Source organism: Tiliqua scincoides, chromosome 6 (genome assembly GCF_035046505.1).
Source record: "Tiliqua scincoides isolate rTilSci1 chromosome 6, rTilSci1.hap2, whole genome shotgun sequence".
NCBI classification, from domain to species: domain Eukaryota; kingdom Metazoa; phylum Chordata; class Lepidosauria; order Squamata; family Scincidae; genus Tiliqua; species Tiliqua scincoides.
Genome location: NC_089826.1, coordinates 50,774,395 through 50,790,916, shown reverse-complemented (window position 1 = coordinate 50,790,916; position 16,522 = coordinate 50,774,395). Strand labels below are relative to the sequence as shown.

The following is a 16,522-nucleotide window of genomic DNA, read 5'->3' as shown; positions in this document are numbered from 1 at the left end:
AGTGGGAGGGGATCAACTCCCCCCAGCAAGATCCATGTGTCTTCCTTCCAGATGCTGTACCATCACTGATATAACATCTCTGCTTCTCCTCCCTAGACTGGTAAAAGAAGAGGGTGATGGAGCAGGAGGTATGAAGAAAAGGAGGATTGTGGACTAGAATGTTACATTCTCCTCCATACTTCCTGCTCTGTCCGTCTTCCTTTCCCAATCCAGGGAGCAAAAGACTGGCAAATCAACAGGTAAGGAGGGAAAGCATTTGGCACACCTGGGCTGGCCCTGACAAGAACCACAAGCTTATTTCGCATGGAGCTTCAGACACATGAACCTGTAGCCAAACAAAAGCCAAATTCAAATGGATGGCTGTGTAATTCAAATGTTTTATCCCATTAACTCACTCAGGCACTAATTCAAGTGGTTTTAAATCAAACTGAAGCTCTGAATTAAAAAAAAAATCACAGTAATGGGAAAAAAGCACACAGGAAGAGAATGTTGTATATGTCTGAGAACGCAAAAAATCATAACAAAAGTACCTTCTCTCCAGGCGTCACTGAAATTCTCCATATGCAGTGTGTATATGAAGGATAACCATTTGGAAATCCTGGAGAGGAGAAATTGCCTGTAGATTCCTGCAGGGTTTCACCACATGCTGAAAGAAATGAGATATTAGAGAAACTGAGAATTGCCTGATGAGGTGCTAAGTAAGTGTCTTCCTTCTTTCCTGTGATGGATTAGCAACAGAGGGAGAACTCAACTAGTCAGATAATTATGCTTCATTACAAAGCAATTGTCTGAAACTGGCCCAAACTTCTGGTTCTCCCGCCCCGCCCCCCCCCCCCAAAAAAGAAGGGGAATTATTTCCATACACATTCCTCTTACCCAAAATTAAAACAAAAAACAAAAAACCAACTAAAATTAAAATTAAAGTACTCCTTAGAATGTCACAACTGTTAGTCAAGAAAATAGCACATGCAATATAATTTGTCCACAGAAATAATGTAAAGAAGGATCATTATAGAAGGCTGTGATTTGGAAACTGACCAGTACATTTAGGCTGTAGTACCAGACACACTTTCCTGGGAGTAAGCCCCAGAGAATACAGTAGGACTTACTTCTCAGTAGACCTGCCTAGAATTGTGCTCTTAGAAATTGTCTGGTCCAGGATTAACGTTAGATGGGAACTGTTTCATTTATATTAGGATAGGAAATTCAGTTTAAAATAGAAATATTGCAAATAAATTAAAGTGAATAGAAAGGCTAATGGCATCTATTTTCTCAATATTCTGGCTCTTTTGCTATCCTAATTTCATCTCTTACTTGTCTATCATAGTTGCTGTAGCTTTATCTTAATGCCTCCCTTCCTCTGTTGTGTCTCTTTATCCTTCCTTCCTTCCTTTCTTCCTTTTCTTTTTGTATATGTCTATTTAGAATGTAAACTTGCTGGCAAATCTTGTCATTGTTAATCTTACCTTCATACAGCGCCTTGAGTTTTCTATACACTTAAGACAAAAGACTTAAGTGTATAGTCTATACACTTAATAGAAAAAATCAGATATATTAAAAACAACAATCTGGCTTCTGCATCATCAGTCTATTGGCCCATCTAGCTTAGAACAGGTTGGGCATCCCTTATCCGGAATTCCAAAATATGGGGTATTGTGAAATACAGAATTTTGGGTAGCAACATGGCTTCTTTTAAAACTTTTTTGCCTAAAGAACTAAAATCACAAACTGTGTTTCATGCACAAACATATTTAAAATATTGTATAAAATTTCCTTTAGGCTATGGGTATAAGGCAGTGGTATTCAATCTGGGGCGTTGCTATGCCCCAGTCTGTGGGTCCTGGCCTCTGCCCCCTTAAGGGGTGGGGCAGCCAGGAGACAGGGGGAAGGCAGCAACGCGATCCTCAGTATCGCACCGCTCAGGGGGGCTGCAGGAGCTTGGGTGCTCTTTCCCAAGCCTCCTGCAGCCTCCCGGGGGTGTGGGGAGCCCTGCGCAACCTTCGGCAGGGCTCCCCAGGTCAGGAAAAGTGAAAGCGGAGCGATCGTGCCCCACTCCGCAAAATTGGCAGCGGAGCACGACCACTCCGCTTTCCTTTCTGACTGGGCAGCAGGGACTGGGGTGCACCCTCCAGCAGCAGTCCCTGTGTGTGGGGAGCCCTGCGCAAGCACCTGCAGGGCTCCCCAGGTCAGGGAAAGGGAGAGTGGGGTGATCGCGCTCCACTTTTGCGGAAGCAGAGCAGATTGCTCCACTCTCCCTTTCCCTGACCTAGGGCGCCCTGCAGGCGCTTGCGCATGTCTCCCCGCACACAGGGACGGCTGCTGCAAGGACTGGAGGGTGCACCCCAGTCCCTGCAGCCCCCTGAGCGACACGATCCCCCTGCCTTCCCCCACCCCTGCTGCCTCCCCCCAACCCCGCAAAGACTTACTGCGGGTTTCAAACTCCCAGAGAGTTTGAAAACAACAGGTATAAGGGGATACATGAAACCCAAATGAATTTTATGTTTAGATTTGGGCCCCATCCCCAAGATTTCTCATTATGTATATGCAAGTATTCAAAAATATTTGAAAAAATCAGATACATTAAAAATACTTCTGGTCGGAAGCACTTTGGATAAGGGATGCCCAACCTGTATTATCAATACTGGCTGGAAACAGGTCTCCAGAGTCTCCCAGCCCCACCTGCAGGTGCCAGGGGTCGAACCCAGGTCCCTCCGGGTGCACTCCACCACTGAGCTAAAGCTCTGTTCCCAATAACAAAAATATCATTTATCATTGCTATCATTATAATTCTTCATTCTTTCTATTTCTTGTCTTTTTGTCTTTGTTTTTTGAATCCATGAAGGCAAACTGATGGCCACCTTCTCTGTCACTAAAGCTGATTTGTGCAAGACTCCAAAGCAACTGTCAATCATCCTTATTATCTTCCATCAACAAGTTGTTTTGCCTTCTGATTTGGTATGTTTTCAATAAGCTCAGAAAGACAGCCATGTGAACTAGAATGGTTTTTTGCCAAGGGCAGCAATATCAGGTCTGAAGCACTTTCAAATATCAGGGTTAGAGCTGCTGGTAGACAAACTACATGTATAAATAAAAGCCAACTGCAACTGCTCTCAGTGTGAGGGCAACTGTTTGACCTCTCACATGAGCTGTGGGATGAGGGCTCCCTCCACTGCTTGCTGTTTCAGGTTTATGATGCTGCAGCAGCAGAGAAGGAAAGGCTGGTCTTGCTTTGTGTAAGGCCATTTATAGGCCTTGAGCTATTGCAAGACCTTCATTCATTCATATAAGTTCCATCTCTAATATATTCATTTATGTAAATATATGTACATTTATTCAAATTTGAAACAAATTCTTTTTTAATCCTGGCCCCCAACACAGCGTCAGAGAGATAATGTGGCCCTCCTGCCAAAAAGTTTGGACACCCCTGTTATAGACAATGATGTTCCAGAATGAGGTTTGCCAAACTATGGCCTGCAGGCCAGATCCACGTTAGGTGAAAGCCCTCCCCTCCAGGAGCAGCAGCACTTAATGTTGCGCTGACGCTTCCTTTTTCACCTGATATTTGGGTACAGAAATGCTTTGGGCAGTCACATTTGCCCGGAAATCCTGGTGCCAGGCCTGCTGGGATGATGGACAATAGATGCTACTGCCCAGAGCGTCCCTATGCCCAGTAAGTGGAACTGGGCATACGCAAAAAGACGTGGAACAGTAAGTGGAAAAAAGATGTGGAACAGTAAGTGCTCCCTGGGACAGGGAGGGCTTTATCATTTGTGTAGCAGTTTCCAGTTTGAGGACAACTGTTGAAGAATGAGGTAGTGATCTCATAAATTTCTTCTAAGATTGAAACAGACAGCACATGACAACAATGGATTTCAACTCCATCCTCTGTATTAAATATATCTGATGCTGTAACATGCAAATGGTGTTTTGGGATAACCCACTATCTTTGATACAGTATGATAAATATTTAAAAGATCTAATGCATTTCTCAAACTATGGGTCACGACCCACTAGGTGGATTGTGAGCCAATTTCAGGTGGGTCCCCATTCACTTCAATATTTTATTTTTAATGTATTAGACTTGATGCTCCCATGGTATGTGACTGCATTTGGGGAAATGTTACAGATCTGTACTTTTAAGAAGCTACTATGTATATTCTTTTAAGAATGATAGTAAATGGGACTTGCTCCTGGGAAAGTGGGGGTAAGATTGCAGCCTAGATTGTTAAAAAATTTCCTGCTTGATGATGTCACTTCCGGTTATGACACCACTTCTGTTGGGTCCTGACAGATTCTCATTCTAACAAGTGGGTCCCGGTGCTAAATGTGTGAGAACCACTGATCTAAAGGACATTCTCCTATATCTGCAGAGAAATAAATCCATAGCTTAGCTTAACTTTTTTCCCTTTTGCTTTCCCAAACAAGCCTATATCACATGACAGCTAATCAAAGATGAACTGCATATTAAATAATTTATTCAGTACCAGACATTTTCAGAGTAAATACCATAGCTAATTACCAGCAGTTTATTTTTAACTCTGCAATCATTAATAACTCTACTGGGTTAATAACTCTACCCTGGGTTTCCCCAGTGCTGACTGCTATGGAATTAAAACCACATTGAAGATGTGTCTGAAGTTTAGGCGGCTTCTCAGGATGCAATTGTACTGCCACAAACACAACAAGCACAAATGGGGTAATAAATGAAACAGGAAAATAATTTGGATTTTACCTCCTCACAGGCTATAATTCAATGCACCCTAACTGTGAAGTATGTCTTCTTGCTCTGCAATGCAAATGCTAGCTTACTGGAGTCCCTGGGAAAAAATTTACTGTCCCCATATAGCACGTTGCGCCCATATGATTCCCCAAGCTCAGCAGCGGCGGATGATGTATGATTCTTCCCGTACTCCACACTGGCCAATAGGAGCATCCCCTGGATGCCACGCAATGACATAGGGCCCTCTGGGGGAGCGCTGTCAGAACATAAGAACAGCCCTGCTGGATCAGGCCAGAGGCCCATGTACATAGTCCAGCTTCCTGTATCTCACAATCGGCCCACCAAATGTCCCAGGGAGCACACAAGACAACAAGAGAACTGCAACCCTGTGCTCTCCCTTGTGTCAGGTGAGTGTGCTGGGTGCAGCAGAGGTGAGCATCACTCAGCTGACTGATGTTACCTGTACTGTGCATTCAGGTCTTGGCCTCTGACAGTTTGCCACTGGCCAGTGTCTGACCTGACCAAACGCTGACACCTTCCTTGTACTCAAAAACTGGGAAATTTTATTTCTGGGCAAAACATTCCAAGATTCTGCTGTACATTCCACACAAAGAACTGGTGAGCTCTGGTGAGTTTTTTTTTTTTTTCACACAAGTCACAATCCAAAGAAACAATGTGCAAGTGTAATCACAGCTGTTTGTTGTTTTTGTCACAGCAGTTCCCACAAAGACAGCCATCTCTTCACATTTTAAAAAGCAACTTGTCTCTACAGCAGCAGAAATGACCACAATGGATATTCAAAGAAAGCTCCTGCTTTGCATGTAATACCTCCCTCCAGTCAGATGCACATCTTTTTTTTTTTTTTTTTTTTTGAGCATAGCCCTCGTTTTCAGGTTTTCGTTGTAGAATAATTAATAAAACTTCAAGCCCTATATATTTTATTAATAATAAAGGGCTTAGTTTCCCAAAACTCCAAACATTCCATCTAAGGATGGTGAATGTAGACAGTTCTCTGAGTTCTACTATCTTTTTGGTAAGCCAGGAAAGTGGGGTCTCTTTGGCCGGGTTTCAACAATTCATCTGCTCGCTCTTGAACAGGTAGGGGTGAAGCATAAGTGAATGCTTGCTAACACATCCAGCATTTAAGGTCTGACTGAGTGTCAGTGAGGAGACTGTTTGATCCATTCCTTAATGCACAGATTAAATGTGTTCCATGTTTAGAAAAAAAACATGCCAGGGAAAATATGCACACCTATACTCCTCCCCCACATATCGGTGGGCCAGTCGGACTATTGCTTGAACTGGTCCCTTGACAGTTTTACTACTGGCCATTCCATCTGAAGCTAATTAAACAAATACATGTGATTCCTTAGCATCTTCTTGGCAAGTCAGGTGTAAGGGGCTCCCTGACTGTTTAGAGACCAGTCATTCTACCTGACAAGAGTGAAGAACAATCACATTAAGGGCGCAATCCTAACCCCTAGGTTAGGCCAGCACAAGTAATTTGTGCTGACCTGGGGTGTTGCAAACATGCCATAAGGCACACTTGTGCTGACTCAGGAGTCAGGGAGGTCAGCGCGAGGAGTTGCGCTGCCCTCCCCTGCTGGATCCAGGCCTGGGGGGTTAAGTTTGCTTTGGCTGAACTTGGCCAACACAAGTTCGGCCAAGTTTGGGGGGAGGTGTGGGGAGACCAGGGAGGAGGCGTTCCTGGGCAGGGGCAGGCGGGTAGCGGGAGGCAGGGCCAGGATCTGGTGGTTATGCCGAACCCTGACCCCGGGGTGGCGTGGAGCAGCCCCTGGCCAAGTTGTTTTGCTCAGCTCTGTGCCACCTTGTCAGGTTCAAGTAGACCCATTGGGCCCAGTGCAGTGCAATATGGGGTAAGGGGGAAGTTTTTCCCTTGCCTCGGGTAGCACTGCTTCTGGCCCCAAACTTGCACTGGATGCAAGGTAGGCCTGCTGGCCTGCCTGCTCCACTGCAGGTTAGGATTGCGCTGCACCTCCTTTTAAATAATACTGTGTATCAAAATTTGAACCATTTCATGTTTATCTGAATATTCTGATGTTTCTTTACTAATTTGGGGGCAGGGATTTCAAAAATGGCATTATTTTTGGTATAGCGGCAGTAGTTTAGTTTACAAATTTATGCTATGCAGTTGTAATATGTATTACAATGCATTAGGGCAGTAGAATAATGTACAAACACAAAATTTAACTAAAACGAGTTGATGATACAAAAAAACTAAGATTACCAGTGGAATCAGCACTTCTGAATTGTATAAGAAACATTAAAAAATTCAACATAAATAATTTTCTGTTACACAGTGAAATGTAAGTATAATGCAATAACTTGAATTTATTCTGATTTTTAGTATATCCAGGAGTTTATTCAGCTGATAAGTGACTAGTGTATAAAATAAATACATAATTGTAATGTCATGTTTACAGCATTCTTTACAATGCTTCATAGCTCATTCATCAGAGCAGATATGATAACATTACATAAAAACCACCATAAGCCTGACAGTGTCCTATTGGTTTTAATGGGATTAACAGCCCAATCCTAAAGGCAGCACCAACACCAGGAGCAGCAGCGCCAAAGTGGACACTGCTTCATCCTGCAGCCCCGCAGCAATCACCAGAGGTCTCCATGGGGAAGGCCAAGGCTGCACAATGGGGCTTCTCAAGTCTGTGCTGGCTATTTTGCAGATGCAGACTTCAGAGACTCTGTGTCGAGTCTTCTGACCCGACACAGAGTTCAAGATCTAGTGGAGCTTGTCTGTCAGTTCCACCCCCCTGACCGCTCAGCTCCGGCTAGGCTGACTTGGGATCCAGGCTTTCGACCTAGTCCAGCAGAGTGTACACATGTGAGGTTTCCCTGCATAGCCAGTACCATTCAGGGATGTTTGTGAGAAACCAACCTGCTTACATTTTTTTTCCTCAATAAAACCATTTTGCTTAAATCCTCTGCTGTATTCTGGGATTTGCCAGCCTCCCTGCTCTCCAGGTACTACTGTCAGAGCAAGGGCATTTTTAACAACTCTAAATAGCATTCTTGGGGAGGGGTTTTGCCCAGGGAACCCCTCTGGGAACCGGATTTCTTGGGCTGGTGGCAGAGGACTAGTTCTACCAAGTCTTGTCCCACCAAGCTGCACATCCAAACCTACTAGGATGGGAAGGGAGTGAGCACTTGGCACTAAGCATCACTGCCGTGGATCAGCGAGTGGTTGCTAGAAGACCCCACCCACTCCATAACAGTCCCCCTCCAGTAAGATCCAGAGTGCACTCTGGTGGCATGGCTGCATCAGCAGTAGGAGGATTTCGCTAGTAAAGAAACGTAGAGGTTAAAAATTAATGCTAAGTGCTTTATTTGAGGCAAGTACATACAAGGGAGAATAATGAAAGGGGGTCCCCCTTGCAGTGGGAAGGATCTCTGTCCTGGGGGTAGCTGCCCTGCCTCACTGTCTTTCCTCTTCACACAGTGGATCAAGGGATGCCCTTTGGCTTAACTTACAGGGAGGCTCTTAGCAGGCTCCTGGCCTGGCTTCCCAGAGTGCCTCTGCTAGGGAATGCAAGTCTGCCCCAGAAAAGTTCCTCAGAGACCAAGGCTGAAGACTCTCCACTACTAGGGGCCCTGATCAAGCATTATACAAACAATTCTTATACTCCATTTTCTCTAAAACAAAAAGCTGTTCAGGGCTACCATTTGCAGGGTAGCTGGATTCCAGCACTAAACAATGCCATTATGTTTCTAAACATAGCTCTGGATTTGACTACAATACCTTAAATAAGAACTGACAGAGTGAACCATACTGTCCCCACCTCCAGCCCCAGTCAGTAGACAATATGGGACAGTAAACTCAGATTCAGTTCATATGCCTTACTCCCCAGCATTGCACACTAAAAAATATGTATGATCTCACCTGCAAACTTTGTGAACTGGAAACACTCATGGACACTGTAATAAAACATACTTCTTGGTTTATATCTTATGGTGCAGTACCTGGACATCTGTACAGCTTTCTTGCTTGTGCAATATCTCCTTTACTTAATCGTGTGCGCTGACCAATGGCAGGTCGTATCCCATTATCATCACGGGATGGAAGTATAGTATCCAGAAACATACCCCTAAACAAATAAAAAGACCAAGAAAACCCGATCAGTCTTGATGTCAATGGGTCTTGGATTTACAATATATCAATCTTGTTTTAGTGCAATCCATTTAGCCAAATGAAGATCTAAAATTTTAAAAAAGCAAGAGAGGAGCTGTGGTAAAGCACATGCTTTGTATGAAGACGGGCCCATACCTTGAGGAGGCCTCTGTGACTGCTCCCTCACTGCAGGATGCAGCACACACCCTATGGGTACAGTAGTACCAGCCCTGGAAAATTGGATAGGATTGGGCCCTAAATCAGTAACAACAGAAACTTGTTTAAAATACTGGTCATCTAACATCTTTATTGGCACCACTACAGAAGCACACAACTAAAATTTAAGTAGAGCTGTGTGTTTCTCCAGGTGAGTAAGATAGCATTACTAAGGGCACAATCCTAACCAGGTCTACTCAGAAGTAAGTTCTATTTTGTTCAATGGGGCTTACTCTCAGGAAAGTGTGGTTAGGATTGCAGCCTTACTGAATACAATGGGCTTACTTCTGAGTAAAGTAAATAATACCATTTTCAAACACCTCTAAACGTAAGTGACAAAATATAAAACAGAGATACTAACAGCCGAATCCAATTTTCCAGCGCCAATGCAGCTCCCAGGTAAGAGAACATTTGTTCTCATACCTTGAAGAGGCCTCTGTGACCACCCCACCACCACAGACTACAGTGTGCACTCCATTGGCATTGCTACGTAAGCACCAGAAAGTTGGTTAGAATTGGACTGTTATACAACCCGTGGAATACACTTGGAAAGTGTGTATATGTAGTGTATATGTAGTGTGTATATCAACACACTTGGAAAGTGGCTTTTTTGACTAGTAGACAACCATACAAACATAACCCTCTCTTAAGTTTCTGATGTTGTACAACAGACAGACAGATATCTTTTTTATAGTCTCAGACAAGTATAAAAGTAATCAATAGTACAATAACTAGAATCATTCAAGTTTTAAATGAACATCAAGAACAAAATGCCCCAGGATAAAAACACATTAAATTATCATAACTGCTAATTAGTGCATTAAAATCTGTTTCAAGGTGTTCTTCCTCTTGATGAATTTCAATGCACTTCTCAAGCCCAGTCACTTCTATATTTCTCTTATGTATGAGAGGTGGATATCACCTTATTTATGATTTTTTTATCCGATGCTGTTTACCACAACAACCAGAATGACAGTCGAATGCTAATGCATGACTACTCAGAAGGAAGTTCTATTGTATTCAATGGGACTTATTCCCAGGTAAGTAAGAATATCCACATTTACCTGGAAGTAAGCCCCATTAACTTTAATAGGACTTCTGAGCAGACCTGGATGGGATTGGGCCCTGAATATCTTTAGAACTGGCTATTGTGACATTTTGATTTTAAAAAAATGAAAATGTAAGAGAATCTCCAAGGGAGAGAGAAGGAACAGAGATCATGTCTCCACTTGGAACAGCCATTCGAAATGCAAACTGATCCTATACAAAAGACCTGTATAAAATAACAAGGCCAGATTGTTTCACTTCTTGTCATTAAATACACCGAATACTTTCTGAAGGTTTTATTTTTCATCAGTGTAAACTCAACACAATTAAATCAGTATTATTTAAAAATGAGAAGATACGTTACACCCCGCTCCCCCACGAATAACAGACATTTTAATATACAATAGCTGGGAACATTCAATATTGTCCCTATCGTTGGTGATATGTTCTAGTTCTACGCAGTTGCCTAGAATAACTTTCGTTAAAGATTTTTGGTACCTCTATCACTACAGCCCTGATTTTACTTTGTTCATGCCATAGTCAAAATAGGATGTCTCTTTGAAAAAGGAGGCTACACACAAGCAGGGCCAACTTTAAGCCAACTGGACCAATTGCTCCCAATGGAACCCCACGCATGAGGGTCATCTAGTCTTGTATGCAGTTTTACATTAAAATGTGCTTAGATTCATTTGGTCCATTAACTCACATGCGCTTTTTAAGCACACATTTCGATTGCCTTTCATTCTACCATAGAGATATAAAGTCTATAATTAATTTATATCTCTAAGATTCTACAGACCTTGGGGCCCTTCAAAAAATGTTCCATTTGGACCCTGCAACTCCTAAGGCTGGCCATGCACACAAGAAATTGGTGAATGCACAATTGATGAAGTTTTCCATTCTCTTCCACAAGCCAGGGAATTTAGGTCCCTAGCTCATGAGCGCAATGAGTAGTTTATAGAAGAAAATGGGAGACAACAGCTCTTGTCTGAAAATGAGGCTCTTAAATCAATCATCACTAAGAGAAATATTTCTGAACTTTCAAAACTTATTTCTGAAATAATCATGCGCATCTACAAGATGGCATTTTGACAGCTGAGGCATTGCAACATTGTAAAGCTCTGCTGAAAACATCAATACTACATCTATAAAATATTCACATTAAAGAATGGAATTAAAAGTCAAAAGGTATAACCTGAGACTCCAACCTTGAGAAGGTGTTCCTGGCATAGTGCATAATGCTATCAAAATCATATGGCTCTCCCAGAGAATTCACTTCTCCAGGCTCCATCTTCAAAAAGTTGTACTCCTGACCTGTAATTCATAAGCAAGATCTCATGTGAGCCTTTCCTAAAGAAAAAAAGAAGAAAAAGCCCCAGTCTTTCTATTTGTAGATAGGTTAAACCAGGCCTGATAGTTTAATCTGAGCAAAATACACCTAACAAATGCAAGAAGCATTGAGGGGTCACTCTTTAAAAAACCTGATGGATGACATTCCTGTACCACAAAAGAGCTTCTTCTGAGTGCCGGAGCAGTGGCACAGAGCACAGGCCAGTTCCCAGGGCTGGGGCTAGGTGACTATCGGCACAATCCTAGGCATGTCTACTCAGAAGTAAGTCCTATTGTGTTCAATAGGGCTTGCTCCCAAGAAAAGGTGGATAGGATTGCAGCCAAAGAGTGGTAGTGATGGGAAAATTGTACTGGATTCTATTCTCTGCTGGCTCTTGGTAACAGAACAAAGGACTGGTCACTAAACGAACATGCACAAGATGGCCAGGGGGAAAAAATAATTAGAGAAACAAAAATATGGTTGGAAAGTGGAGTGTTCACCTCTTTCAAGTGTTACAAAGGGTATCATTAGGGTGAAGGCCCATGTTTAAGAGAGCCCCACCCAGCTGGGCCAACCCAAAGTCTCAGTACCAGCTGCAGTGGAGCATCTAATCAGCCATTAGGAAATGCATGGGAGGCACTGCAGGGACATTGACCAAGGCCCTCTAGCAACTTTGTGCTACTGTGGTACATTAAAGAGAAAAGTCTTCTGGTTGTGTAATACAGGGGTCGCTGGTATCCACAGATCCCGAATCTGCAATTTCAGTTAACTGTGGATATGAGTGGGGCCCCCTGCACCCCAGCCCTCCTAATGCCTTTTAAAGGCATAAAAATGTCACTTCCAATTGTACGAAGGAAAAAAACGGAAGTGACCTCTTTTTTTTGCCTACACAGCCATTCTGAAGCCGAATGCGAATGCATGTGGCCTCTGTGCGGCTTAAAAGACCCTCTGGAGGTAAGGGGAGCAGAGCTCACCTCGCCTTCAGAGGTCGGGGTGACCCTAGTATCAACGGTTTCAGCTAACTTTCCAGAACCCCCATGTATACTGGGGCACGCCTGTACTTTTGACAGTTTTGCTGCTATGCTGCTATTTTGCTGCTATGCAACAAATATTAAATTTTCAAATCAACAACACTGACTCATACCCTAGCAAGATCATACCCTAGCAAGATCATTCAGTCCTTCATTCACAGTTAGAGGTATACAGATCATCGAGGACACTACACAATTCCTATCAGCATTTCTAATTCTGCAAAATTACCACCCTGTTAAGCTGTTGTAAGTCAGCAGATAGAACCAGGCTTTAGGTTGTTTTCTCCTAGGTCATTCACCTAGTTTTCAGTTGTTCAAGTGCTACAGTAACAATCTGCTGCTCAGATCAGTGCGTAATTTCAAAGGCAACTTCCAGAGTGGGCAGCTTCAAGCTATGGAGACTACTTAAGACATGGATTGCTCTTGCTAACTATTCATTATATTAAATTAAAATAAATGGCATATTCCAAATTTCTCATACAGAAGCTCAGTGAAAACAATGTCACTAATTTTCTCTGTTTTAATAATAGAGTAGTGAAACCACCACATAAGAAAAAATAGCCCAATCCTAACCCAACTTTACACCGGCAGATTGGGAGTTCTGTTGGCATAAACTATGGCTTTCACAATTGCAATAGCACCAGTACATGGGACCTGGCCACCGTCACAAGCAGTGAGCAGCCAGCTCTGTGCAAAGATGAATGCTGGATGTCCACCAGTGCAGATAAGCGGGAGCAAGGAGTTTGATGGAGGTGGTTAAGAGAACTGAATGGGGCTGGGGAGGATGGAAGAGGGCAGGAATGGGAGCGGAGGAAAGGCGAATCAGATCTGGGAGAAGAGTGAGGTCAGTGTTAGTGGCGCACACCGAATCCTGACCCCATTCCTAGGCCTATCTTCATAGATCAATTCAGACTTAAGCCAGTGATTGAGCTGGTGCAGGTCCAAGTTGACTCATGGTGGCTGCTGGGGGTTAACCTAGGGCAAAGGAACAAATATTCCCTTACCCCAAGGAGGCTTCCAGTAGTCATAAATCCTCCATGGGATATAACAGAAGCCACGCCAGTGCTGCTGCAACACTGTGTGGGGATGTAAGATGCAAATCCTATGCAGTTTCCTGGGAGTAAGTCCCACTGAATGCACTAGGACTTACTTCTGAGTAGACATGCATAGGATTGTGCCCTTAATTAGGTTTGGGCTGAAAGATAGCACAAGAAAATAAAAACAGGGAACCACATTTTAAAATTTAGGACACCACCTAAATAGTCTCACCTGGTTGGATGTTTTCTCTGATGATGGTTACATGATCATCTCTGTCTGGTCGTGTGTGTTCATGCCAAAATCCTATCACGTGTCCCAGCTCATGAACAACAATTCCAAACTTATCACAGTTCTTGCCAATAGATATTGCCTGAGGACCATTACCCCTTCGGCCTACATAAGAGCAGCACCTGCAGTAAAGGAGAAGGACATAGATAAAATCTTCAGAGAAAATCGTCCACTCCCAGAAAGGTGCTGGGATGAGAGTTCTGAGCATATTTGTTGGTATTCGGTAACCTGGCAGGTGAAATAAAGTAATAAAATAGGTATGAAGGAAAATCACACTTGGTCCTTGAGGACATCAGTGTCTGAAAGGAGCATGATCCTGGGCAGGTAGAGCTGTGCTCCACCTTGGGAAGCCTGATAGACCTATACTATGGAGAGTTTTTCAGCTGCGGCCAGGTCTTCCTGGGTCCGGGTAGACCTGGGCTCCAGAACAGGGGGTGAATTTTTCAAGTCACCCCCACCCCCAACAGTATCATCAGCTGCAGTACACACCTCCCACATCCTCCTAGGGATGCTATTGCCTCCAGGCATTCATCTGGACCCTTGAATTCCTTCACAGACTTCCTAGATTTCAAATTCTATTGATGCACCCACAGTCACACTCTAAATTGGCTTATAAAAGAAAACTAATTGAACACATTGCAGAAATGACTAGTAACACAAGCAAAATTATATCAGGATTATATGATATTAAGATTCATGTCTACTACTAATCACATCTACCATTCTGCAAAGGACCTCTGGTTTACAACATTTTGAAAGAAGAGTTCCACTACATTACAAACCACAGTCAGAATACAACCTCAGGTTATCCTTGGTTAATTCAACGTCTCCTTGATATCAGAGAGTTTCAAACATTACAGTTTGAGCTGCAGCTTAAATTGAGGGACTTAAGTAAATTTAATATGTGAAATGAAGTAAATTTAATGGGTGTTTACATAGTTTATTATGCAAGCAGCGTTCCTTGGTGTTTAAATTGGAAAGTTTTTAGTGTAGAATATCCACAGGTCTGCATAAAAGCATGCAGTTATGAAAATCTACTTTGCAAAACAATATTCCTTTTAAGGTAATGGATTATTGGAACATAGTTCGCTGTATAAAGCAGGTCTTATGCTACTTTATATATGGGATTTAAATCCCCTGAAGACATTTAAACTTATGAGCAGCTTCTGACCTATTTCAGCAATCCACTGCTTTTTAAGGTCATGTAGGTCACACTGTGAGTAAAAATACTCTTGGACTAAAGGGATGCAAACATTTTAATGATGAGCACCACATCTTAGGAAAATGATTTTTGGAAAAACAAAAGTTAATCATTCTAAGTCCATGCCTCATATAATCTCTTCTTCCCATCTGTTCTGTCCTAGCCTCTCCACCTGCTCCCCTCTGCACGTGCCTCACTTATTCTCTGTAGATCACCAGCAAGTACCCACAGAAGCCTCTGGTGACCCTGCAGATAACAATGTATAAACAGCTATCTGAGGAAAAAATAATGCTGAAATGCACTGTTTATTAAAAAAAAAATCACTAATAATTATTCTGAACTTCTTTTACTGGTACAACATATACATTTATAACAAAAATTACAGACAAGCTTTATGGAAGCTGCAATTCAATGCAGTTATCTGGTAGTAAGCCTAACTGAATGTAGTGGGATTTGATCTCACGTAAACATGCATAGATGTTGTTCGTTCTACAATTCTGTAAAGTCTATTGAACCTTTTTGCATTTAACTTGACCTCCAGTTGCAGGCTCCAAAACCACAGGGATAACCACTAATGCAGGGGTGCTCAAACTTTCAACTTTAGGGATGCTGGACCTTTAACAAGTGTATAGAAGAGAGAATTTCAGCAGGTGCAGCTTGTCATCTGTGGGATGACAAGTTGCACCTGCTGCAATTCTCTCTTCTATACACTTGTTAAAGGTCCAGCATCCCTAAAGTTGAAAGTTTGAGCACCCCTGCACTAACGGTTTTCTTTTTCAATTTATGTATTTAAGTTATTTATGTCCTGCTCCCCCCTTTTTGTAAAATGCACACAGCTTCCATTAATTCATACACATACACAGTTTGTTTTTTTTTTAAAAAAAAAATACACATTACAACAGTAAATTATCACAATTTACTAAATCATTGCCAACTTCTTTCCAAAACCTTTGTCTCCAAAAGGATAAGCACTTCTGGCCCAACCATGAGATGAAGTCATTGCATCAGCAGCAGATTGCAGTGGCGTGTGATTCACCCCAAGTCTGCTGCCATTGGCATCTCCCTCCAACTTCCTCCTGACACAAGCCACAATGATCCATTTCCTGCTCACCTGAGTGAGAAGTGAATCACCCCCCTCCTTTCCTTACACAGTTTCCTTACATTTGGAAATGTGGAACTTCTGGCTTTATTTTGAAGGACAGCACACAGGAGGGAGCTCCTTTGTTTGAGCTGTCCCTTTAAATAAAACCAGAAATCTTGCACTTTGGGGTTTGATGAAACTGCATGAGAAGCATGGCAAGGAGCCTTTTCTCTTTTCTATAGTGAGGCAAAAGAGGTGGCACTCCAGGTTGTGCTGCCCCTGAAGATAAGCAATGGTGAACTTCTCCAGGAAGGGAGTTCCATGATACTGGAGCCACTTCCTATATGGACCTGTTTGTTACTTTACATGGAATTGTTACCTAGTGCACGACTTCCTCTGATGACCTTAATGATCAGGAAGGTT

At 42.7% G+C, this 16,522-nt stretch overlaps 1 protein-coding gene across 1 annotated transcript in view; it reads right to left on the bottom strand.

The window, feature by feature from the left end:
• The window catches only part of TLL1 (tolloid like 1), a 143,277-nt gene that overhangs the window by 38,015 nt on the left and 88,740 nt on the right, over positions 1-16,522 (bottom strand). The window contains exons 6-9 of the mRNA XM_066631778.1: positions 13,761-13,939; positions 11,339-11,444; positions 8,720-8,844; positions 531-646 (exon numbers count right to left, since the gene is read on the bottom strand). Coding sequence (XP_066487875.1) covers positions 531-646; positions 8,720-8,844; positions 11,339-11,444; positions 13,761-13,939 — 526 coding nt within the window. The remainder of the gene's footprint in view (positions 1-530; positions 647-8,719; positions 8,845-11,338; positions 11,445-13,760; positions 13,940-16,522) is intronic.